The following is a 24522-nucleotide window of genomic DNA, read 5'->3' as shown; positions in this document are numbered from 1 at the left end:
AGTAAAAGTAATTTTATTACTAGTGTCTTATATATTATCAGGTAAGTTTGGAAAATATCCAACAGGGAGATAGTTTTCTAATTCTGTGATTGTGTAAACCAAAATATGGTTTGCATATGATACATTGCAAATCATTTTTGTATATATAGAATCATTAAGTCATAGAATTGCTCATGTTGGAAAAGACTTTAAAGATCATCAAGTCCAACTGAAAGCTAACCATACTACCCTAACTCTAATAACCCTCTGCTAAATCGTGTCCCTGAGCTCCACATCCAAATGGTTTTCAAACACATCCAGGGGTGGTGACTCAACCAGTTCCCTGGGGAGACTATTCCAGTGCTTAACAACCTTTCTGTAAAGAACTTTTTCCTGATATCCAATCTAAACTTATCTTAATGAAAGTTGAGGCCATTTCCCCTCATCCTTTCACCTGTCACCAGTGAGAAGAGACCAGCACCACTCTCACTGCAAGCACATTTCAGATATTGAAAGAGAACAATATGGTCTCCCCTTAGCCTCCTTTTCCTTAGACTAAACAGCCCCAGTTCCTTCATTTTCTCCTTGTTGGGCATATTCTCCAAGCCCTTCACAAGCCTTTTTGCTCTTCTTTGGACCTGCTCAATGTCCTTTCTGTATTGAGGTGCCCAAAACTGAACACAGTACTCAAGATGAAGCCTCACCACTGCAGAGTACAGGGGCAGGATTACTACCCTAGTCCTGCTCACCATACCATTCCTGATACAAGCCAGGATGTCACTGGCCTTCTTGGCCACCTGGGCATTTTTCCCCGGTGATATGATATTGGTAAACTATTCAAAGACCATTCTAAAAGTAACTGATGGCCCCACCATAGGGGGATGGAATACTGAACATGTTGCTCACCAATGTAAATGAACTGATTGGTGACATCAGGATTGGAGGCTGTCTAGGCTTTAGTGACCATGCTATGATTGAGCTCATGCTCTGAAGGGATATGAGAGAGGTAACGTGTTAGGAAGCTGCAGCTTAGGAAAGCTAAATTCCAGCTCTCTGGGGAGTTAGTCAACAAAACACACTGGGAAACTGTCCTCATGGGCAAGGCTGCAGAGCAAAGCTGGCAGATCTTTAAAGAGGCTTTCCACATGCTAGAAGGGCTCTCCATTCCCAAGTGTATCAAGTGGAGAAAGGAAGGCAAGAGACCAGTATGGCTGAACTGGGACCTGCTGCTCAAACTGAAGAGCAAGAAGAAAATGGACAGGCAGTGGAAACAGGGGACAGGTACTGTGGAATGAGCATAAGGAAGCTGCTAGGCAGTGTAGGGGTGGGGTCAGGAAAGCTAAGGCCCAGCTTGAACTGAACCTGGCAAGACATGCCAGAAAAAACAAGAAAGGTACAGGAGAACAAGAAAGGTACAAGAACAACAAGGCTTCTACAGGTACCTCAACCAGAAAAGGAAAGCAAGTCAAGGAGGGTGTATCCCCCTAGTGAGTCACAAATGCAGGCTATTAGTAACAGACAATGAGAAGGATGAGCTACTTAACAACTTTTTTGCTTGCTCTTCCCTGATAACTGCTCACCATACAGCCCTCAAACTTTTCATTTGGTAGGAGGGCATCAGGGAGGCAGTATCCCTCCCACTGTAAGTAGAAATCACATTTGTGACCACCTGAGGAACCTGAACATCTACATGTCTATTGGGCCTCATGAGATGCATCCCAGAGCGCCAAGGGAATTGGCTAATGTAGCTACAAAGCCACTCTCTAAGTTATCTGAAAAGTCATGGCAATCAATCACAGTCATAGCTATCAAGTGAAGTCCCTGGTGACTGGAAAAAAGGAAACATCATACCCATTTTTAAAAATGGTAAAAAGGATGCCCCCAGGAACTCCTGACCTGTCACTCTCATCTCTGTGCATAGGAGGAACAGATCCTCCTGGAAGCTATGCTAAGGCACATGGAAGGCAGGGAGGTGATATGGGAGAACCAGCATGGCTTCATCAAGGGCAAATCCTGCTTGACCAACCTTGTGGCTTTTTATGATGGCATCCCTACATCTCTGGACAAGAGAAGAGCCACTGATGTCATCTATCTCAACTTCAGTAAGGCCTTTGACACGGTATCCCACAACACCTTTTTTCCAAATTGGAAAGATACAGACCTGATGGATGGACTGTTTGATGGATGAAGAACCGGCTGTTCTCTGAACAGCCAGAGAACACTCTCTGATTGAGTCCAGAGAGTGGTAGTCAATGGCTCTGTCTGGATGGAGACTGGTGATGAGTGGTGCTCCCCTGGGGTCGGTTCTGGGGCTGATTTATATAATATCTTCATCAATGACACAGATAGTGGGGTTGAGTGCACCCTCATCACGTTTACCAATGGCAACAAGCAGAGGGTGACAAGGGTGACAGAGGGACGGGATGCCATCTAGAGGGACCTAGACAGGCTTGAGTAGTGGGCCCAGGAGAATCCCATGAAGTTCAACAAATTCAAATGAAAGATCTTGCACCTGGGTTGAGGGAACTGCATTACCAATACAAGCTGGGGGATGAAAGGATTGAGCATAGCCCTGCTGGTGGATAGGAAGCTGGATATCAGCCAGCAATGTGTCCTCGCAGCCCAGAAAGTCAACCATATCTTGGGCTAGGGCTGCAGCAAAAGAAGCATGGCCAGCACGTTGAGGGAGGTGATCCTGCCCCTTTGCACTGGAGAGGGCTCACCTGGAGTACTGCATCCAGATATGAAGTCATCAATACAGGGGAGACATGGACTTGTTAGAGAGTGGCTAGAGGAGGTCCACAAAAATGATCCAAGGGTTGGAACAACTCTCCTACAAGGATAGGCTAAGAGAACTGGAGCTGTTCAGCCTGGAGAAGAGAAGGCTGCAATGTGACCTGGTCTTTCAGTATCTAAAATGGAGCTACGGGGAAGAAAGGGATGCACTCTTCAGCAGAGTCTGTAGTGATAGAATGAGGGGAAATGGTTTCAAGCTCAAAGAGAGCAGATTTAGGTTAGATATAAGGAAAAAAATGTTTTACTGTAAGGGTGATGAGGCACTGTATTTTTGTCTAGTGATGTGGTGGATGCCCCATTCCTGGAGATTTTCAAGGTGAGGCTGGATAAGGCCCTGAGCAATTTGATTGAGCTGTGGATGGCCTGTCCATTGAAGGGGAGCTGGATTAGATAGCCTTCAGATGTCCCTTCCAACTCTAAGATTTCTATGATTCCATGACTATGGTTCTTTGGTTCTATGATTCTGTAAATGAAAAGTTAATTTTAAGCATCAGCCGTTACTACTTTCTTGTTCTAGGAAAATATTCTGGGTAAATAAATGAACAGAAGTTGTTTTGAATATATATTTATAGCTCAGAAATGATACAAATTAAGCCTAAATGTCCGCAGATCTAAACAAATAACACCATCTGAATCCTGCTCTCTTCCTGTACCAGCCAGAAGGAACTGGTAACTGTTTTGCAAGCTATAAGCAGCTCTGGATGGGAGATGTAGCTTGGAGGACTTTGAGGGGAGATCCAGCTTTCAGAGCATCCTGTCTTCTTACCAAGTTTTAAAGGAGAAAGGGAATAGAACTGTTGCTCTTACCTTTAAATATTTGTTTTTCATTCACTATGCCTAATTTTTTTTCTGAGATTACAGTTATGCTGGCCCTTTAAACAAAGCAGACACTAAAAGAGGAAAGTTATGCTCTTCCCATACAGAAGCACACCCTACATAGAGGTCAGGGACAAACTAGCCTGAAGACTTATTCACCTTTTTCGGGATGACTGTACTAATAATATTTAATTAAGAAGTATATATATATATACTTCAACTGCAAGCAGACCTTTGACATATTGATTAGTTATTAACATGACTTTCTCATTCAATGATGTAATGCTTTTAGCAGCAAGATACTTTTACACAAACAAAACAGTGACTTCAGTTGAGAAGAGTCTGGAAAAACTGGAAATTTCAGCACAGAGTCCAAAGACTGCAAAGGAAGTTCATCATCCATGCAGGGTTAGCATCACAAAGATTAAAAAAAAAAAAAAAGTCTCTGGAATATATATTGGCATTATCTTTTTGCAGGATTGATGTGGCAGAAATCTGTACTGGTAGTCCAAGCCAGAATCTCACCTCTATGGAATGAATGGTTAAATGCTGATTTGTAAGATTGAGCTGCTCTGCACAATTATCAGCTACCTTCTGATCTTCTGCTGGTATATTGTCAGATAGTTGTATTCTTACTTATATTTAATGAATACTTTAGTATGTAATAATGTTAAGGCTCTCCTTTCTTACGCTGCAAGTACTTGCTATCACACACAAGCAAAGAAACTGAAGATAAGCAATTACAGAACACTTCGGCATTCAGTTTAAATACTTGTAAGTATCCGAAATATTGCTAAGGTTTATATATTATATATGAATCCTTTAATACTGCATACGTCAATAAATTTGTAAATATCAGGTATCTGAACTTTAACTTCTTTCAGGTGTGTTTGAATAGACAGAAGTGAAGACTACAGTAAGACTTACACAGAATAATAGGCAACTCCTAGATTTTAAGGAGTAATGTGATCATCATCTGCCTCTTGTCTGACATCCTGAAAAATGCATTCTACAACCAGTAATTTCTTGGGTGTAGGAAATTAAGACTTCTTTCTATGTAAATTGTGTGTAGTCTGCTAATTTATGATTTAACTAACAAGGTTGTTTGAAAAAGTCATTGTATTTCGTTGTTGATATTGGAAATTAAAGGAGAAAGTTAATATAAATAATCATTTACATAGAACATTTCCAAATTAATTTGTTTTAGAAAATAAATGATAAATTCAACTTAAAATAAACAAACAAAAAAGTAGAATTTCTCATGACATATATTCTGTAATGTATTTGCTATCTAATATTGACTTACAGCATTGGATGTGTGCCACAACAAAGATGTGAAAGTGTCAAAGCTCACTTTCTCACAGCATTGCATGTTGATGTAACTTCTGCCATCAATGAAGGTTGGCACTAAAAAACATAGCTGGCCTTGCATAAGGTACACAAATAAGGTAGTTTGGGGTTCTGCTTTTACAATCAAGGAGAACAAAAAAAGGAAGAGATCTGTATGCCTAGACTCTGCTCAGAGATACCCACTGTACAGAATAAGTTTGAAATGCACCAATACAAGTCAACTTACTGGGACAAATGTATTCCTGGTGCTTGCAGATGTAAACATTATAGAAACTCTGTGAAAATCAGTTGGCAAGAAACAGCATTACAAGATGAATACTTAAACACATTTCAGGAAAGGTGCTTAATATACATTACATACATCCCTGGGAACAGAAGAGGACTGACACAGTGAATAGTGAAACCATAAAGCCAAGTAAAGAGAATTACCAACTGCATTGATTCAACAATTCAACAGTGTAGGCAGGTCACAGTGGCAAGACCTCTACAGAAACTGAATGGATGTGACTTAAGAGGATGATAAGGCAAAGAAAAACATGACTCCCTGTTCCCTTTGAGCTAAATCCCATTTTCTCTTACAGTACAGCACCAGTGCGATACAAGAAGAATGAACATCAAAGTAGAGTTATGACTATGAGAATCATTTTTAGCCCTTCCGTTCAGAAATTTGTAATCATAGATCATAGAATGTCTTTGGTTGCAAGCGACCTTGAAGCTCATGAGTTCCAACTGCCTACCATGGGCTGGTTGCCACTAGATCAGGCTGCCCTTCCAACCTGGCCTTAAACACCTCCTGGGACAGGGTAATTGCTTGCTTCTGAGTTAGTGACGAGTCTTACTATATGTCCCACACACCTGTTTTGCTAAGAATCTTTCTCCAGGAAATACAAAAACAATACATGATCTTCCATTTTCTGCCAACAAGCCAAATAAATAGGCAAAACATCCATCAATGAATTATATTTACTCAATATATGTGACTTTGCAACACAGGCAGTTAAAATGTATAGAAGAACAATACATTATTACAGTATTACAGTTTTAGTTGGAAATAGAATGATTACTTAAAAAAGGTTTGATATTAAAATATTTTGTCCAATTCATCGGTAAATAAGGAAGGCCACTGTGTATACATAAAGATCTATCAAGAGACAACACAGTACACATGAGTTAAAGATTTGTATACCTTTCTGCACTGACATCATACATACTAAACACAAACCATGTGATTAAATGAACTGAGTGTAATCTATTACAAAGTAAGCATGGAAACAACTGGAAAAAGTACCTGATGTTACACTGCACATAATTTGAATTAATTTGCATGGTAAGCACTGAGCCAAATTTTTCCATTGAAATGCTGTTTACCATAAATGATTTAAATAGTGTGGTACCCTTAATGTAAATTTAACTACTCAAGCCAACAACATCATATCAGAGCCATGTACCAATCCAATATTGTCTAGCCATAAAAGAAGTCAATGCGTTTATTGGAAGCTTTTAAAGTCTGGTTCCACAACAGCAAAAAACTGAAGAGTAAATTACATGACCTGAAGAAAAAGTTCCGTGTAGCCCTTAGCAACAGTACCTTGGCTTCTTTGTCACTCACTTAAGCAGGCCTTGGTAGAGGTGAAGAATACTATAACCAAACATTACAGGAAGGTTTTTTTTATGTGTTTGTTTTATTACAGTTGTCAGTTTGACACTGTTCAAGATCCCTCTTAGAGTGGGAAATCTTCAGCTACGGCAACAGGTCGATCTTTTCATGTAGTTCATGAAATGAAAAAGGTGGTTGTGAAGTTAGTTCATCAGTTAGTTGTTTTATTATCATGACAGTAAACATTTTCACATACGAAAGTGAAAAAATAATTTTTAAAAATTGCGTAACCTGGGAAATAGGTTACATGAAATGTCACCAGATGGCACTGTAACATAGTCTTCAATTTTTTCTTTTATGTTTATGATAATGCTTTTAGTCTAAAAGAATATATAACCAATTTTTTTGTTGATCTTTTAATTGTGAGGCTGTGTGCAGAGGAAGGCGTTGCAGACCGTAGCCTCGTTACTGTCTGGGGAACAAAGTCTCCCTCAGAGAATTAAGCAGCAGCAAAGAGACAGACTGTGTGACTCCTGAGTGCAGGCTTTCTTCTGCCTACAGATCATTCAATGTAGCTGTGGTTGTGAGAATTCCCTTAGCCTACTGAGGAACAAAAACCTATTTCCAAGTCTTTCCAGAGGGAATACTACTGTTTTTCAGAGACGCAATCTTGACAAGGTTGAGGAAACACATCAATGCAACTGTAATATCATTGATTCTTATCTATACAAATACTTCAAAATAAGTACACATAGCCTATCCTTCCAGCTGTCTCTCTGGAGAAGCAGTATTCCTTTCATTCTGAATACAAAATTCTAAGTGATAGAGAAGTTATGTGCTGGAAATTAATTTACTTTTACTCAATGTTTGTAGCAGTGTATGAAGGTATACAGTAAACCTTACTATAAGTTTACTATAAGTCATGAAGTGGTGCTGCCATTCAATGCATGAGCAATAATGTACTTGAAATTTTTAAAATGGATTCTGAAAATACTTTATCCAGTTCCTTGCATCACTTGCAGACTTTGTCCTAAATTATTCTGTGTATACGTATGGATAATTACAAACTAAATATGTTCAGTCAGATGGTACAATATTTCTGAAAATTCAGAATTTTTGTTAAGCAACGTTCATTCCTGTTTTAACATCTCATAACCCTGAATCAGAAGCACTGAAGATGAAAATATCAGTGAAATCCTACTCAAGTACAGTCAGCTACTTGTGCCTTGCATTTCAACATCTTTGCTTTGTGGACTTCTCAGATCTGCAGATCACATTTGGAAAACTATTTAAATCCAAGCAACTGTATGCAGCAACGAAGATAATGTCCCTATGTGCAAGAGAAAAGAGGAATACACCTAAACCAGTAATCATATTGGCTGTATTTGTGTTCTTTTGTAGTCCTGCAAAGACTGTATGCTCTCATTTTGTTAGCAAGTATCACAATTGACACCTTGTGAAATTGCAGCAAAGTAATTATTTTCTTGCGTAGTTGGCTGCCAGGTGCAAACTGCAATTTAAAAATTGAATTAGTTGTCAGCACCAAATGATTAACATACTATACAGAGTTTTCAGTGTTTTCCACAACACATTATATAATAAATAAAATTAAGATGCCGCACAGTCTGTTCTTCAAGTAAAAAGAACAAGAAGATTAAAAAATGAAATACTAAATAAGTAGAAAGTTGTAACTTCTGATAAATCTGGCCCCTACAAAGACAAGCCTTCAATCACTAGTCTCCTGAAAAGCATCACATAAAACAGTAGGTTATCCCTCTGATGGAAGGTTATTCTACATGCTCCAGATTTATTACAGAAATTCTAAATCTCCTGACAATCATAGAATCATAGAATCACAAGGTTGGAAACGACCTATAAGATCGTCTAGTCCAACCATCTCCTCATCACCACTGCCACCACTAGTACTAAACCATATCACGCAGCATGTCATCCAGACACCTCTTGAACACTGCCAGGGATGGCGACTCAATCGCCTCCCTGGGCAGCCATTCCAGTGCCTGACCACTCTCTGAGAGAAGAAGTTCTTCCTTATGTCCAACCTAAACCTCTTCTGATACAACTTGTAGCCATTGCCCCGTGTCCTGTTCGTTGCCTGGGAGAAGAGGCCAAATCCCTCTTCAACACAACCTCCCTTCAGGAAGTTGTACAGTGCAATGAGGTCTCCCCTGAGCCTCCTCTTCTCCAGACTGAACAATCCCAGCTCCCTCAGCTGCTCCTCATAAGACTTGTGCTCCAGACCCCTCACCAGCTCTGTTGCCCTTCTCTGGACACGCTCCAGGACCTCAACATCTTTCCTGTAGTGAGGAGCCCAAAACTGAGCACAGTACTCGAGGTGTGGCTTCACCAGTGCTGAGTAGAGAGGGATGATCACCTCCCTGCTCCTGCTGGCCACACTATTTCTAATGCAGGCCAGGATGCCGCTGGCCCTCTTGGCCACCTGAGCACTTGGTCTTGTACCCACAACATGTTGGTGTATACAGCACACTGAGAATGCACAAACCTACACAAACAGTCTGGGGAAATGGATAATGCATACATCCATTGAAGTCCCATCTCTACCCTTTAACTAGGCACATAGGAGATTGCAAACCACTGTAGTAAAGCATGATTCTTAAACATCCCAACAACTTGAGGACAATATAGAAGTTAGACAGAAAACTTAGAATGTATTAAGATCTTTTATCTATCCCAGCCAGGCAATCAATTACAAAATGTCACATGGCAAAGTCCCTTTTTAAATTAAGAACAGACCAGCCTCGATGACATGACCAATATATAGCTGGCCACAGCTGTGCTATGATAAATTAATATTCCAGGATGTGAAAAGGAAGGCTACGTAGCCAAAAGAGTATCCTGGAACAAAAGGATACAGGCCCTAGGATACAGCACTGAGGATACAGCTTCTTGTTACCACTCAGTCCTGATCCTTTTTCAGCCAGCACCAGTATCCATCCTCCCTTGGACAGCAATCAGTAGCTCAGACTGTTCTGCTCAAGTTATTGTTTTTTAAACATTTGCTTATGGCCTGTATGGGTATCCATTCCAGCACAGATCCAAATTTATAGCACAGTTAACTCTGATTGGTGGTCTCAGCCACAGGGCACTGAATGTTCTTGATACAAATTTTGAAACACTGCACTTCTTGGCCTATTTTGATCTTGGCAGTGATTAATTCTGATCATGCCTTTGACTTCTACCTGGAAAGACTTTTCATACTAAACTGTCTGTCTGCTGCCTCTGGGAACTTTCCAGACATTTCAAGTATTTTAATTTTAGAGACAATATTATAATTGAATCTTATTTCTTATTGAAAAAAAAATGCAGTTTTCTATCAGCTCCTCTGAATTTAAGAGCACCTAAGTTAATTCTGCTTAAATCTAAATAATCTGCAAGACTACAAAAAAAAAAAAAAAAAACAATAAAGTTTGCTGATGTATCTACTCAGCAGTGCATGAAAAAATATTGTTTCTTGCTGAATTCTACTTTCCTCTGTATTCTGACATCCTTTATTAGAGCCACCAGATGTTTGTGTAGATAAGTACTCCTGCAAAAAGTCTTTGAAGTGCAAAATAAAGTCAGTTATTATAGTATAGAAGCACACAGCAGTCTGATCTACGAGATACGCAGATGTCACTTTGGTAAAACACAGAGTTTAAAAGGAAGCAGAGATCACTAGAACAGGGAACTGCCTCTCACTGGAAACGGAATTCATATATGGAACACATCATCCAGCTGCAGAAAGATCTAAGACTTTGAAGCAATGATGCATTGAATTATACGTGTCCTGACATAGTTATAGTATGGTTGTTTTCAACCAATGGTACCCTGGAGAGAAGAGCATCACCTGCTTATGCCTTTCATTAAGAAGCAAACTTTAACCTGATGGGTAGACATTGTTACCATTCTCTATAGTGCTTGGAACTATTTCTGATACTTCACTGTTCCTAATGGGCAAGCAACTGTCACTAACAAGTGCTTTTGAGGGTACACATCTTGCTATCCTTACACAACTTTTCAGGAGGGGTAGAAACACAGAATCACGAAGACTAGAAAAAGCATTTGAGATAAAGTCCAGTCATCAACCTGACCTACACATTCCCATCACTCCTTTTCATTTCCAAAGTGTTTAAAATAGCTTAAAATCTCCAAATGCTTAAATTGCCCTGTCTTGCCTGGGCTAAAAACCATCCCTTATGGCCCATCCTTCAAGCTGCTCTATCCTGTTGCATATCACAAGCAGCAGCTGACTGGAGCTGAGGAGGACCATCTTTCCACAGTACCTTGCTGCAAAGAACTGAGCATTTCTCAGTGTGCATCTCTAACTTATCTAACTAGATTCCTGTCATGATTTTATGATTTTTGGTCATCAATATTCCACACCATAACATCATGTAATGCATTGGGGGTGGGGGTTTGATATCTGCCGAATGTTCGTCCATCGGAGAAGAACTACATTTCCCCAGGAGACTTTGCGGTCAGCAAGGGGATATAACTCCAAGCAAGGTCACCTGATCCTTCTTCTTCGCCTGCTCTTCGCTGTCTGCGCTTCGCTATCTGCGCTTCGCCGCCTGCGCTTCGCCATCTGCGCTTCGCCATCTGCACTTCGCCGTCTGTACTTCAGTCACTCAACTGGACTGCACTTCTCACCCCAGCATTGTGGTGAGGTCTATACAATTCAAACAGACTCTCTCTCTCTCATTGTATTTTACTAATACTATATTTAGTAAAATCATTTGTTCCACCTCAGATCAGTGCTGTTGTTTTCAAGTATTTTGGGGTCCCCTGCTTCCCCTTTCCCAGAGGCGCGGATCCACAGATCCCTCCGCCCTGCTGGTCACGGAACTGGGCCGGACCAGCCCATAAACTGTTGACAATTCCTGTTTGTGAGTCAGAGCAGTTCAGTTTGAGAGCTGCCATAATTAAGCTGACATGCCATTCAGTGATCTTATTCACAGACAACAATTACTGCAAAATCAGAAGAATGATTCAAACAAAGGAAAAGGTACAAAAGTTTTCCTTGAGCAAGATGAATGCACTTTACACTTTACATAATGTAATAAATTGCTTCATCGGCTATGTCTCTTTAATCACAAAAAAAAGTAGTTTGTACATGGACAGAACATCTGGCAACAGAATCAAGCAAACAAATTGCCCTCAAAGAGAGCAATTAAGTCAGTTAACTGATTGCAAATACCTCCCTTTACATTTCTTTCCACAGACATAATAAAATACAGACATACCTTTGGAAAACGTCAGCAATCACTACTGCCTCAGCATCAGCTGTGTTTCACAGTTACTATTGGTGAGGAAAAGCCACTTAACTTGTGCTGCATTCATTCCTAGTAATGGTCTCCTGCCCAATGTGAGAAGTCAGTTTTGTTGTCTGTTTGAGAGGTCATCAGTCTTTGATACAGAGATACAGAGGTATCTCTTTCTACTTACAATTCAACACAGAGTGCATTTTAAAAGATTACCATATAATGGATTTGTACAGCAATACTAGGAAAGCTTTCATAGTTAAGAAATGATGTTTTGTATTATTGATAGTATGTTTAAGAAAAAATAAAAAATAAGAGAATTTGGTTTAATTTCTTAATAAATTATTAAGAAGTATTTATTATGAAAAAAGAAAGATTTTGTCAAGCAGAACAATCATTTTTATTATAAAAGTCAAACTAGAGGAAAGCATTTTCTGTTCTGTTATTTTGGCATTATTTAAAATGTACAGCTGCAGTTGCCAACTGGAATTTCAATGCAAGTTTAGCAAGTGAGATTCTTGTTCACAGTTCTAGTACAATCAGCTTTGGTTATTCATACAGGATATGGAGATACTTGAGACTTGGTTTCTGTTCTAATATTTATTAATTATCCAAGTTTCCCAAAAGAAATCTGTTATTTCTGTGAAACAATTAGTGTCTGAAAACTGTATTACTTTTCAGTACACCTCTAGCAATCTAATTAATGTTCTGTCATCCATATGATAGGTGATACAATTATTAAAACTCAGAAAAGTCTGCTTTTCTCCAAATGTGGATATTCTGAAATATCACCACTTAAACCAAACGGCATCCACACTAAGGCTGTTGTATTTTTATTACCACAAACCAAGAAGACCATATACTTGTCCAGTAGCCAAGTCTGAGGAAGAAGATATAACTAGCTTGCTTTACAAAACAGTTATTTCATAGCAAAGAAATTTGAGCTTTCCTAAAAGTTAATTCTCAAATTTCAGTACATCCATCTATACACATCTTGTGAAGCAAATCAAAACAGAACAGATTTTAAACAACTTTTAAACTAAGAATGTGATTTGCAATTTTCTCATGAGTCTAACGCAAGTATTTGTATGGAAAGACAAGGAGAACAAGCTTCATATTTCTTTGGAGGGATCCTCCATGATATAGGTGTTGTGCTATATATTACATACACTTTCATTGTTCTTAGCATGCATCTCATTATTATTTTTTTTTTGGGGGGGAGGGGGGGGTAATAAAATACATCTGACCTCTTGAATACTGTTCATAAGTTGTTCCAAATGCTAGTGACATTTCCTCAGGAAGTCATATTACAAGGATGTCAAGTATTCCACTGTGAACTCAAAATATTCAAAGCAAATATGTAAATAAATACTACATGCTGTGTCTGGTCCTTACCAGGGACAGATGTGCTACAACTTTTCCAAAACCTGTGTGTCTTTTCTACACAGGTTGAAAACTTCATGACTTTAAATGCGCAACTTTAAGTAGCACATTTAAATAATGCGCTTCATACACACTGTTTTTTTAAGTGGAGACTGGGATGAGGGTGTCATGGCTGTGACTCAATGTTTTGTCAGGTCATGACCTTGATAAACTTAATTTACTACACATTTATAAAATAGACAACTAATTTTCTGGGAGTCAACTCAAAACATTGTTCTTTGTAAAGATTTTAATCAACTTAAAAAGCCTGTTAATAAATTAGACCCACAATTCATTAAATGAAATTACATTTGTTTTCAGCTTTTAACTTTAAAAGGAAAGCATCCAATTTCTGGAAAGCCCATTGAAGAGGCAAGCAGAATCCTGAGTGAGTTAATACAAGGAACCACAAGAGTATCTCAAAAGCCGGAAGACATCGAGCTATTTACTTCAATGTACTTTTACCATCCAGAGAGATTTTTAGTAAGTAATTTTTTCTTTTTTTAGAAAAATTTTTTTCAATAATAGTGAAAACTCTTGGAATACATAGTACCATATGTTAAATATATATCCAAACTAGTCAGATTCTAAACCATCAAAAAACATTTATTGTGTCTTTCCCAGTAGTTATTCTACATGTAAAATGGAGTAATTAAATTCATGACTTTTTTTTTGAAAACTTAGTATAGATGACCATGGTTGTTGATCTGGCTCATTCCACTAGTTCATTTAAGCTTGATCACTTACTCTATCTGTATAGTCTTACACAGAAAGAGTTAAGCTGATTCTGCCTAAAATCTGATGTTGCTGATGCAACCTTGAATAGATCCAAATGCCACAAATCCATAGCTGGTGTTGTGGACTGCTCCCACCTCTGCTCCCATCACAGTGAGATATCTTTAGTGTAAGCAAATAATGCTAGTTGACTTAAACCTAATTTTAAAGTTTGAAAATTGAAAACTAATTGGAAAACAATTCCAAATTCGAAGTAAGGTAAGCATACAGCAAAAATTGCCAAAACTGGTATATTATCATAACCAAGAATGACATAATGCCTGCCAGCTTGATTTTCTTCTGTACCCATTTCCTTTCTCCTCTTTCCCAGAAAAACACTGCAGCAGCAAGAAACTCCTCATCCAGGTGCCTAAGACACACCACAGCATCTGTTTCCAGTCTCTGCCACCAGCATTTTCTGTAACAGAAATATTCTCTCTCTGTACTCTGCCAGACACCTTCCCTATACTCACATCTAACCCTTAATTCCCCCACTACATCTAAAAGAGAACATGCATCTGCCTCACCCTACTGCAACCCTGCTCTGTATGCTCTAAGACGTTACAAGTTGCATGTTATCTGTTATATTGAAGAATCTTGAGTGAAGAAGCAGTATATCAAGATCAGGATGGAGAGAAACAGAACCTTGTAGGTCTTCTCATTTTCTGGAAGTATAAACAGAGTGCAGTTTAGCCTCACTCTCCCTCCTTCATAAAGGCATTTTTTCCTGGAGCAACTTCCCATAATCATTCACCCTTGTTAAATCTTGCTTTCATCTTTTGTTGCTCATCAAAAGATCCTAACATCTTGAGCTGAAATTGTGTCAGAACTTTACAATCATAGAAATCTCCAATGGCTGGAAGAACAAGGTTCTTCTTCCTAGAAACAATCAAGGATTCTCTTCATTCAATTTGCTTCAGCCTGTGTCTCCCTCTGCTTCAGAAACTATTGAGGTATTCAGAAACTATTGTTTCCTTGCTGACTGGATACCATTTCAGCCTGAGGTAGTGAAGAATCTGTCACCATACAATGTAAGCAATAACTACAGTAACACTGAGCATTATCTTCTCTGCAAGAACCTATGGTGACAGAGTCGGGTACTCATTTCATCTTAGATCATGCAAAAAAAAGGATCCTGCAAAATCTACCCAGGTGAAGTCTAAGAATCTGTCATGCAATGTCCCTTTCTGCTAGCCTCTAAATCTTGCAAAAACTACCTTCAACATATGACCACTATGTATCTGGCACACATGAGCATGAAACAAATTAAAAAATGAACTCTGAAGTTTTCCATCGGTTCAGGTATGAAGGGTGAAGATGCAGTTTCGAAGAGGTCTTAATCAAGAATCAATTTTTCAAGATGTGTGATGATACAGTCTCAGGACTTGAGATTACTGTTGCATTCATTGGCCTTTCTGTAGATCTTAGCAATCAGAATCAGAAACAGCAGGCTTCTGCCATCAGAGGAAACATTACCTCTCACAAAAACAAAACAGATAAATTTTAAAAACCTAACTACAATTATAACACATTGACAATCTTGCAGATAGTTCACTCTTAATTGGAACCAAGCTCTCTATTGACTCACTGAAATGCCATGTGCTCAGTGCATGCTCCACAAATACTGATCTAACTGAGTTTAACACTCTAAGTTTAAATGATAACATGCTTGTAGATTTTCAATCATTGCTTAGACTGTTATTTCAATTACAATGATTTTTATAGCACTCGCTTAATCTATATGTCTCTTTCTTTGACAAGTTATTCCAAAATGGGCCTGTTCCACTGCTGAAGAAGGAAAACCAGTGCCACAGCTTAGCAGCTTATACCCTTAACAAGTACCATGGATTCAGATCATGTTTGCCCAGACAGTCAAAAGGCAGGTCTTGGCCAGTCAGCCAGAGATCAACAGCCTTGTTTTACAACAGTGGCTTGTTCCAAAAAAGTACTCTTGATAATCTCAGCAGCTTCAACAAAAATATTTCTTAATTCAGTGTATATTCAGTGTGTATATAAGCCCACTTCTCTAAACAAAGCAGACTTCTTCTACCAACTTCTCTAACAGATTACCATCAACTCCTCTAAACAAGGTTCGACAAGTGTGTCTGATCACTTGAAACTGTAAGATCACAGAAGTGAGACTCTGTCATACCAATTATGTAAAGCCATTGGAAAGAAATCCATGCATTTTTGCAAGCAGGCAAAGCAGGCTTTTCACAGAACAAAAGGAGCCTTGTCTTTTTCCATTATGTGATAAAACCTAATTAGAATCAATGATTTTTTACTGTTGGCCCAGATATGCTTGTTCACATAACTGTAACTTCTTAAAACAGAAATCAAAACACTACTAGTAAAATACATCCACCAATATGACAGACCTTGAAGAAAAATACTGTCATTGCATGATGCTTACCTCTGATCGTTCTTGGAGGCAACTCTGCAAATATTGAACAGTAAACAATATAGAAAAGAGTGAAAGCAATTTAGTTTTGTTTGAATATGTTTATAGAAATAAACAAAGAGCACTCATAAAGGCATATTGTCATCTCTTTCTTGAGCTTGTTCGGCTCATGACCAATAGAAAACATTCAAAGAGGGGAAAAAGACCTGGAAAGTAATTATTTATTACCACTCTTCATATCAGGCACTCATAACATTTCAACATTTCTTGCAGAAACAGCTTTTGAAAAGGAATTTTTATTACGGTTACATCTCTTGAAATGATTTACTTGTGATGTTGAACTTTGTAATGATGCTTGTTAGTTCTCCACAGCTGAATGCTCATGGAGTAAAGTCGCTATATATCTTAAAAGAGTGGTAGGAAAGTACCAAATGTAACTCAAAACTGTCTTCAAGAGACAAGAGAAATAAGCATTCGGAGAAGATAAAGATGATATAAAAAACAACTGCCATATGGCTCTTCCAATATTTAGCAATCTCAGATGTACTTAGCAGAGCTGACTGAGTCCCTTGGCAGCTCTAGACAAAATAGTCATGGAACTTCACCAGCTCCTCTTCCCAAATTTCCCTCTGTTAGCTCAGTAACCTGCAGACTCAGTTTATTCCCTTACAATAACTACCTGCAGAAAGACTTTCCAGTTTCAAAGCAGGACTGCTCAGAAAAATATCTTCAGCAACTATTTAAGCACTGTAAACACAAGATCAACAGCAATTACGGAACTGTAAAAAAGGACTCCACTGCACTGGCTGAATTGGTAACGCACTTGTCCAAGAAGCTTCCCTGTATGGAGAGTCCACTATGACTACACTCCAGACAGTGCTTAATCCTTACATCATCCAAGTCCTTTGGAAATCTACCCTGCAATTTATCTGTACCTTCAAAAACACACAAGCTTTCAGTATCTCCACAATGCCACCTCAGCTAATCAAGACAAATGCAATGAAAGAGAATTCAAGCTGATTCTTGTATTCCTTACATTCTTCAGGCTATTCTGGCTGAGGATTTAGATGTACATATAAAAAATGCATTCAAGATTTGTCACTGAAATTAATGGTATCACTGAGGAATCATTCCTGGCTGCTGGGTTCTTCTTGAAAGAACCTCACTGAAGTCTGGAAGACAACTGCTATGCAATTGAAAGGCTGGGTGACCTGGGTCTGTTCAACTTTGAGAAAAAAAGACTAATTAATTAATGTTAATAAATATCTTACATGTGTGAGTCAAAGAGACATGGCCAACCTCTTTTCAGTGGTCTGTGGGAACAGAACAAGGGGAAATGGTCATAAACTAGAGCATAGGAAGTTCCACACCAATATGCGGAGGGTCTTCTTCACAGTGAGTGTGACGGAGCACTGGAACAGGTTACCCGGTAGGTTATGGATTCTCCTTCTCTGGAGATATTCAAGACCCACCTGGATGCCTGCCTATGCAGCCTGCTGTACGAGGCATGCTTTGCAGGGGTTTGGAGTCTCTGGAGGCCCCTTCCAAAACTTACAGTTCTGTGATTCTGTAATTTGGTGTAATGCACTCTATAAAAACGCACAGAACCAAACCTTCTGCTTGATCTCTTTACATATTGTCACTTACATCCTCCTAAGTAGGAGTAAAAACATATTAAACAAAACATGAGTGTTGCTGTAAATCAAGAATACCTTAGTACCTCTAAACACTTCAGCATATATCTGCATTTTTCTCACAAGGTATTTAAAAAGTGCAAACAGATGCACAAACAAGTATTTTACCATCTCCTACTTATTCACTACAAATAATCCAACAACTATTCTATAATGCACGATTCTCAACATTCAAAAGCTCATATTTTCATGTAAGCCATTAGATTTCGATGCCTGGAAAGTTCTCCATAGCATGTTAGAAGTATTAATTAAACCTATAATCCTCAGGAAATCAGTGTCAAGCACCTGAACAAAAACTGTTAGTGTGTTTACCACTGCTTTAAATCCACACTTCCTTTCTAAAGTAGTAATACAGTAATGCACAGCACAATCATTATAACTGGTTGTCTTGTCTGTCCTTCTCACTTCCTTTCCTCTATATACATTTTTTAATAGAATCACGTTTTCCATGAATGGCTTCTGTTTGTTTCTGTTGCGACTATATAACAACTTGTGTTTCCTGTTCTCCCATCAGATACCATTAGGTCTTTCTATCAGCAAATGGAAAACTTCACAATTTATTTACTCTCTTTCTGACAAGTTCAGCCACCAACCAACCAGAGATGTCTGAAAATGTAGAATAGAAGTTATGCAAAAGAATGTTACGGCTTTGTGAGTCACCCAATTTCTTCATTACTTCACACAAACCTGATCTAAAACCACATCCCTGGCATTGTCAGTCAGTTTTGATTTCAGATAATTTTCTCTTTCTTCAGTGTTCTTTCACTGTTTCTGCTCTCATTCTTCATACTGCTGTCTCTTCTCACTCATCTGCTGATGTCTTTCTCTGAGGTTTTTTCCTATGTGCTACTGCCTTAAAAAACTGTTTTATGGTTTTCTGATAAGTACTTTTTCTCCCTGTCTGTCTTCTCATAAATCTGACAAGGATCACCTGAGGAAGAATTGAAGTTAATGGTCCATTACATCCCAAGAAAAAAAGAAGCAATATATTGGATATTTTTTTAAAAAATTCTGAGAGTAGAGAACCTGAATTCAAGCTCTCATGTACGACATTTCCTCTGCCTCACCCTTTAAATTTAAGAGTTAAGTCTGAGATGATAGCTCCTCTCTAAAGACTGGCACTTTAAAATTTAAAAAATTAAAGAAAAAAATTCCTCTAAGTTTATAAGCAAACCTTTAGAATAAGTCAGAAATCATAAGAATGGAATTGTCAGTGAGACAAACACAAAATCAGACTCTTTGCTCCAACTTACATTTCAGAACTTTACAGCATTTCATAGCGACTACTTTTTTTTTTTTTTTTTTTTTTTTCCAAGTAAGTTACGATCGGCAATTATTCCTAGAAAAAATATATTCATTGTTTCCTTAGGTTGTGCTAAGGACTGGGAACAGCATTGCTGAGAGCACTTTCTGTTGGCACCAAATGCGCTCTTAGTGAGGTAAGTTAATTGTCATCTAAAACGCAGCCTGTGTGTAAAGCCAGCAAGGAATCTGAATTAGAGAGTTAACTGATGATTCACTGGAGTCCAAACATCAGCTGATTGGTAGAGTTTCCTGGCTATGTTATCACCTTCCATTATGTATGCAGGAAACTAGCTTGTAGCATCTCTAAATAAAGCAGACAGAACAGCAGATCTTTGGGGGTTGAATGCTCAGTACTAGAAGATCTGAGCAGAGAACTTATCCTATGTCATTTTTCCTACTGTATTCAGCACAACAGAGCTTAGAGTCTGGTTTTTTTTTTTTTGTTTTTTTTTTTTTTGTTAGTAATGACACAAGCTATTGCCCTATAAAATACACGAAATACACAGGTTAAGGAGGAATAACATGATGCAATAGTATTTGGGACAAATTATATCATTTATTCTGCACTACTTTTTTCCTGTGCGTGATCCATGCAGTTCCAGAGACTGACAATAATTTAAGCTTCAAATTTTGAAGTTTACCATCTCATTTCTGCAGTCCACAAGGTTTTTAAATTAAGAAAAAAAAAAAGTCAAACATTATCTGTCAGTACACATCAATTTAAAGAATACCTTCATTTTCTAGATGGAAAGATGGAGCAGACCTTTATTCATAGACATTACCTAAAAATAACCCACATTAGCATTACCTATGAGAAGCAGAATTACAACTTCTGAGCATTCTTGTAAGTAATAGTCTTTTAAGGGTAAGAGAGGCAGAATTCAGACTTACTGTGCATTTGTTCGGCTTCTCTCCTGAGTGAACTCTCATGTGAATCAGCAGTTTATACCTTGCATTGAATGGCTTGAGCCTTCTTGGACAGCCTGCCCAGAAGCACGTGAAGTCTTCTCCCTTCCTCTGGTCTATATGAATCTTCTCAATGTGTCGCACAAGTTCTTCTTGCTGATCATATAGCATGTTGCAATCAATCCAACGACAACCATGTTTGCCATTAAAATTATTCAGGTCTCCATCTTCTTCGAGCTGTGGGTCTGAAGCAGAAGGAGGCATTTGCAGAGGGTGCACATGACCAGGGAGACTTTGAGGAAGCTGGTGCTGGTGAGCATGGTACGGTGGTGGTGGCCCTTGTGGAGTAGGTGGCAGCAGTGGGGGTGGAGGAGGCATATCAATAGTGTGACCTGAGAAGTCATCCAATTGTTCATTTTTCAGGGCATCCACTGCTTGGCTGTCCATGGGAAACATGCCCTGTTGGACCACCATGTTAGTCATCATGTCTGTCTGCAGGCTAACTTGCTCGAGCTGCTGCATTCGCTGGTACTCACCAGCTCCATTCTCAACAAACTCTGGGAAGGCAATGTTGCAATTAGCCATGAGAAGTCCCTTCTGGTAAGCTGGGACAGAGCAGTTTTGGGGTATACAGCTGCCTCTCACTCCCAGAAAATGCCCATAGACCTCAGGCTGTGGGGAAACATTAGCTGGTGAAGTCCTGGAGCTGTTGATATAGGCCACTAAAGAAGTAGGGGATGTACGAATGATTGTATTGAAGTCAATCCCAATGCCATCAGACAGAGGAGACAGAGAGAGTGCTTTCTTTTTGGAGGGGGCAGCTTGAGACTGGGGGAAGGAATGACAAGCACTAAGATTAGGGGAGTGGCTATTTTCCATGCCAAGTAGGTTGGATGGTAATGGGCTAGATATCCAGTTACTGGATACAGATGGTGCAGGTTGAATATTTAGTAAGTCCGCCAGCACACTGCCATTTTGTAAACTTTGATCAAGTGGAAGAGAATGAAGTATCCCATACACATGTGACCACTCTTGCTTAACAGTCAAAGTCAAGTAACTTTCTGACAAGCTTGATGTTGTAGAGTCCAGAGACTTATGTGACAACTGTGACCTGCAACAAAGGCATAATAAACTAAGTAAGCAGTTAGACACTTAAACAATACAAATTTAATGTGTATGTACTGCTGTGGAGTAGTTCTTCCATCTTCATACACACTTAAAACTAAAGAAAAGCAATGTATAAATTCTTCCTAACTTCTGTTACTCACATTTTTGCATTCTTCATTAATGTACAAGCAGGTATACACAGTCAGTGTATACGTAAAAAGACACTTAGTAATTGAACTTTAACTAAATTTTTTTTAAAACCTTCATATAACTGTAAATGGGTTTTAGCTTCTGAAGCCAAAGCATTGTGCTCCTGCCTTGTATGAAGCTCACTGACTTGACATGACCGTCTATTATTTTTGCTAGCAAAGAAAGGGAAGAAAACTGAATAAAGAATAAATGTTTAACCTTTATGACTTTGCCAATTGTAATTCATAGAAATATTATTCAATACAGAAATAGCTCAGGATTGTACAGATTATATCTAACTATAGAAAACAAACAAAATACGTCAATAACGTAGAAGAACTAGCTGAAGGGGTTTATTTAATTTTATTTTGTGATGTGTTTCCTTTCAAGTCAGTAGTCAGTTTTTTTCTCACAAAAGTTTAATCTTACTGTTATTGTTGGCCTGTCACAGAAAGACTAAGAAATTCGCTTATGCTGCAACTCTCCAACAGGTTTAAAAAAAAAAAAAAAAAAAAAAGCAGCACTTTCTCTTATCATACATAGATTTCAGGTCAAATTAACTTCTCAAATGACAGCTAGTAAGTTGTAATGGGTACTGTAAATACCAGATATTAAAAATATTTCTTAAATTTCTAAGTAAACAATATATTGAATATTTACATGCAGAAATCCAAAGATAGTCATGCAGACAAGGAATAATGTATTCTTATTTACAAAGGTAAGATACTACAGTCAGTTACTTATAATGTTTTTTACATAATAATTTTATTACCACAGATTTGCAACTCATAGAACAAAAACTATGAACCATGAAGAAAACAATCAGAAACAGATATCAATTCTTTCTTGATAAGTAGAAATAAGTCCCATCTCTTTCTTCCTACATACAGAGTTACAACAAGCACATTTACAGAAAAATTCTACATACTTCACTATCTTCGTACTAGGTAAGCAAATTTTGAGTTCACTCAGGATAAGTAATATTGCTGTTGCTTCTGAGTTCTACACAATTTTCTTACAGACTCTGCTTCAGGGGATAAGGCTCCACAAGACAAGGATCCATGAGACACTTCCGTTAAGGGTCATAGTTGCATATTATGTCTGCACCACAACTCTGTCTGAATTAACTGCAGTTTTAATGGAGATATGTGAAACCACCTAACTTTAGAATTACTGGTAGGTGAAGCCAGGGATCAACATCAGTCAACACAACAGATCACAAACAGAGGAGTTACCTCCTCCAGCCAATTCTCCTTATAATTTTAGTTTGCTATAATATCATATGGTATAGAATATTCCTTTGGGCCCACTGAGCTAGAAACAGTTCATCCTCATTTTGCCAGCCCAAATCTACCCCAGCCACTTGTATTCTAGCAGCCCAGTCCATCTGCTGGTTGTTCTGATGTTCTTCAGTAGCATTCTTGGGTATATGCGCATCTAGTGACATACCTTCACAACCACATTCTCCATCTGGGCAGCAATATCTTTCTGCAGTGCCGCAGGCCAGATGGGTTTAGCTCTGTACTGCCAGTTGTTCTACTTCCATTGCTATAAACATCACTGCAGGCCATCTCCCACTATACGTGAGTCAGTGTGGAGGTAGAACATTGTCTGCTTTTCACATTCAGCAATATCTAAATCCAGCTGGTTGGCCTTCACTTCAGCAAATTGTCTCAATTCACCTTCTCTGTCAGCATTTTCTGCTGTTTGTCACATAGGACATCAGATAGCAGCCTTCCACCTCCAGTGTTTTCTTATGATATGGCAGGCTCATCAGTGAACAAGGCATATTGCTTCTCACTCTGGCAATTCACACACTACACACAATGGGGCCTCTTCAGCATGCATTATCTCCTCCTCTAAAGATATTCTGAAATCTTTGCCTTTGGGTTATTCCATGATTACTTCTGAGATTCCTGGGTGACTGGGGTTTCCTACTAAAACTTGAGTTGTCAGATCAGCGTGGCTTATTTACTCCACAAAGCATCAGCTGCATGATGTGTGGAGGGGACCCTCCCTTTGAAAATCCAATGCAGCACAAGCAGTCAGAGTACCAAGAGCAGTTATGCTTCAGTACCAAGCACTTCCAAAGCAGATCAGAACCCTTCAGATGCTGCCAGTATCTCAGTTGACTGTAGAGGACTTCAGATCCTCTATATACCCAACCCCAAAACACTAGAGGATGACCCTGAGGGATGACCCTGAGCTTCCACTGCTGCTTTCTACAGGAGCTCTAAGAGGGGCATTCTCTCTAACTGCAGTGTAGATCACTTTTTTCTTTTTCACATCTTGGCTGCCCAGACTGGCTCAGGGGCTGCTGCATGAACTATCTCCTGTTTAATTTGTTTAAAGGCTTGCTGTTGCTTAGATGTTCATGTGAAATTCTTCCACATCACTTAATAGAAAGGGCTTACAATCAGACTGTAATCTGGAATATGATTTCTCCAAAAATCCACAATCCGTAAGAGAGGTTGTGCTTCATTTTTTCTAGATGGGAGAGACATATCTGCTATCTTATAGATCACATCCAAAGAGATCTGATGACATTCAACATAACTGACTCCTCTGAAAAGGTGTGTCAGAAACTCAAAAAAGATGAAGATTTTATCACTTCTGGTGTATATACAAAAATCTGATTAATTGTAGTTAACAATAGTTTAGCAAACTTTCCCTTCTTGTGCCTATCAGGAAAAATCAAGGCAAGTCATTTTGTCTTGAGTAAATTCAATCCACAATCTGTTTTGGATTGAATTTCCAGAGCACAGGTCATGATGCATCCTGAAAAGTACAATGCAGAGAAGGCTCTCAGCCTGTAACACATTATGAAGTTAGTTTAAACAACCAGCTTAGGCAAATGCAGTTTAATGCTAAAACATTTTTTTTTTTTTTAAGTGTTTACACAATCTG

General features: G+C 38.7%; 1 protein-coding gene across 2 annotated transcripts in view; it reads right to left on the bottom strand.

Annotated features, from left to right (window-relative positions):
* Positions 1-24522, bottom strand: part of GLIS3 (GLIS family zinc finger 3) — a 154392-nt gene that overhangs the window by 84887 nt on the left and 44983 nt on the right. For both annotated transcript variants that reach the window (XM_042875341.1, XM_042875340.1), the window contains one exon: positions 20305-21430. In XM_042875341.1, coding sequence (XP_042731275.1) covers positions 20305-21430 — 1126 coding nt within the window. The remainder of the gene's footprint in view (positions 1-20304; positions 21431-24522) is intronic.

Source organism: Lagopus leucura, unplaced genomic scaffold, assembly GCF_019238085.1.
Source record: "Lagopus leucura isolate 7727_CA_CO unplaced genomic scaffold, USGS_WTPT01 Super-Scaffold_100014, whole genome shotgun sequence".
Classification (NCBI taxonomy): domain Eukaryota; kingdom Metazoa; phylum Chordata; class Aves; order Galliformes; family Phasianidae; genus Lagopus; species Lagopus leucura.
The sequence above is the reverse complement of the archived record's forward strand: the minus strand, read 5'-3'. Positions and strand labels throughout refer to the sequence as shown.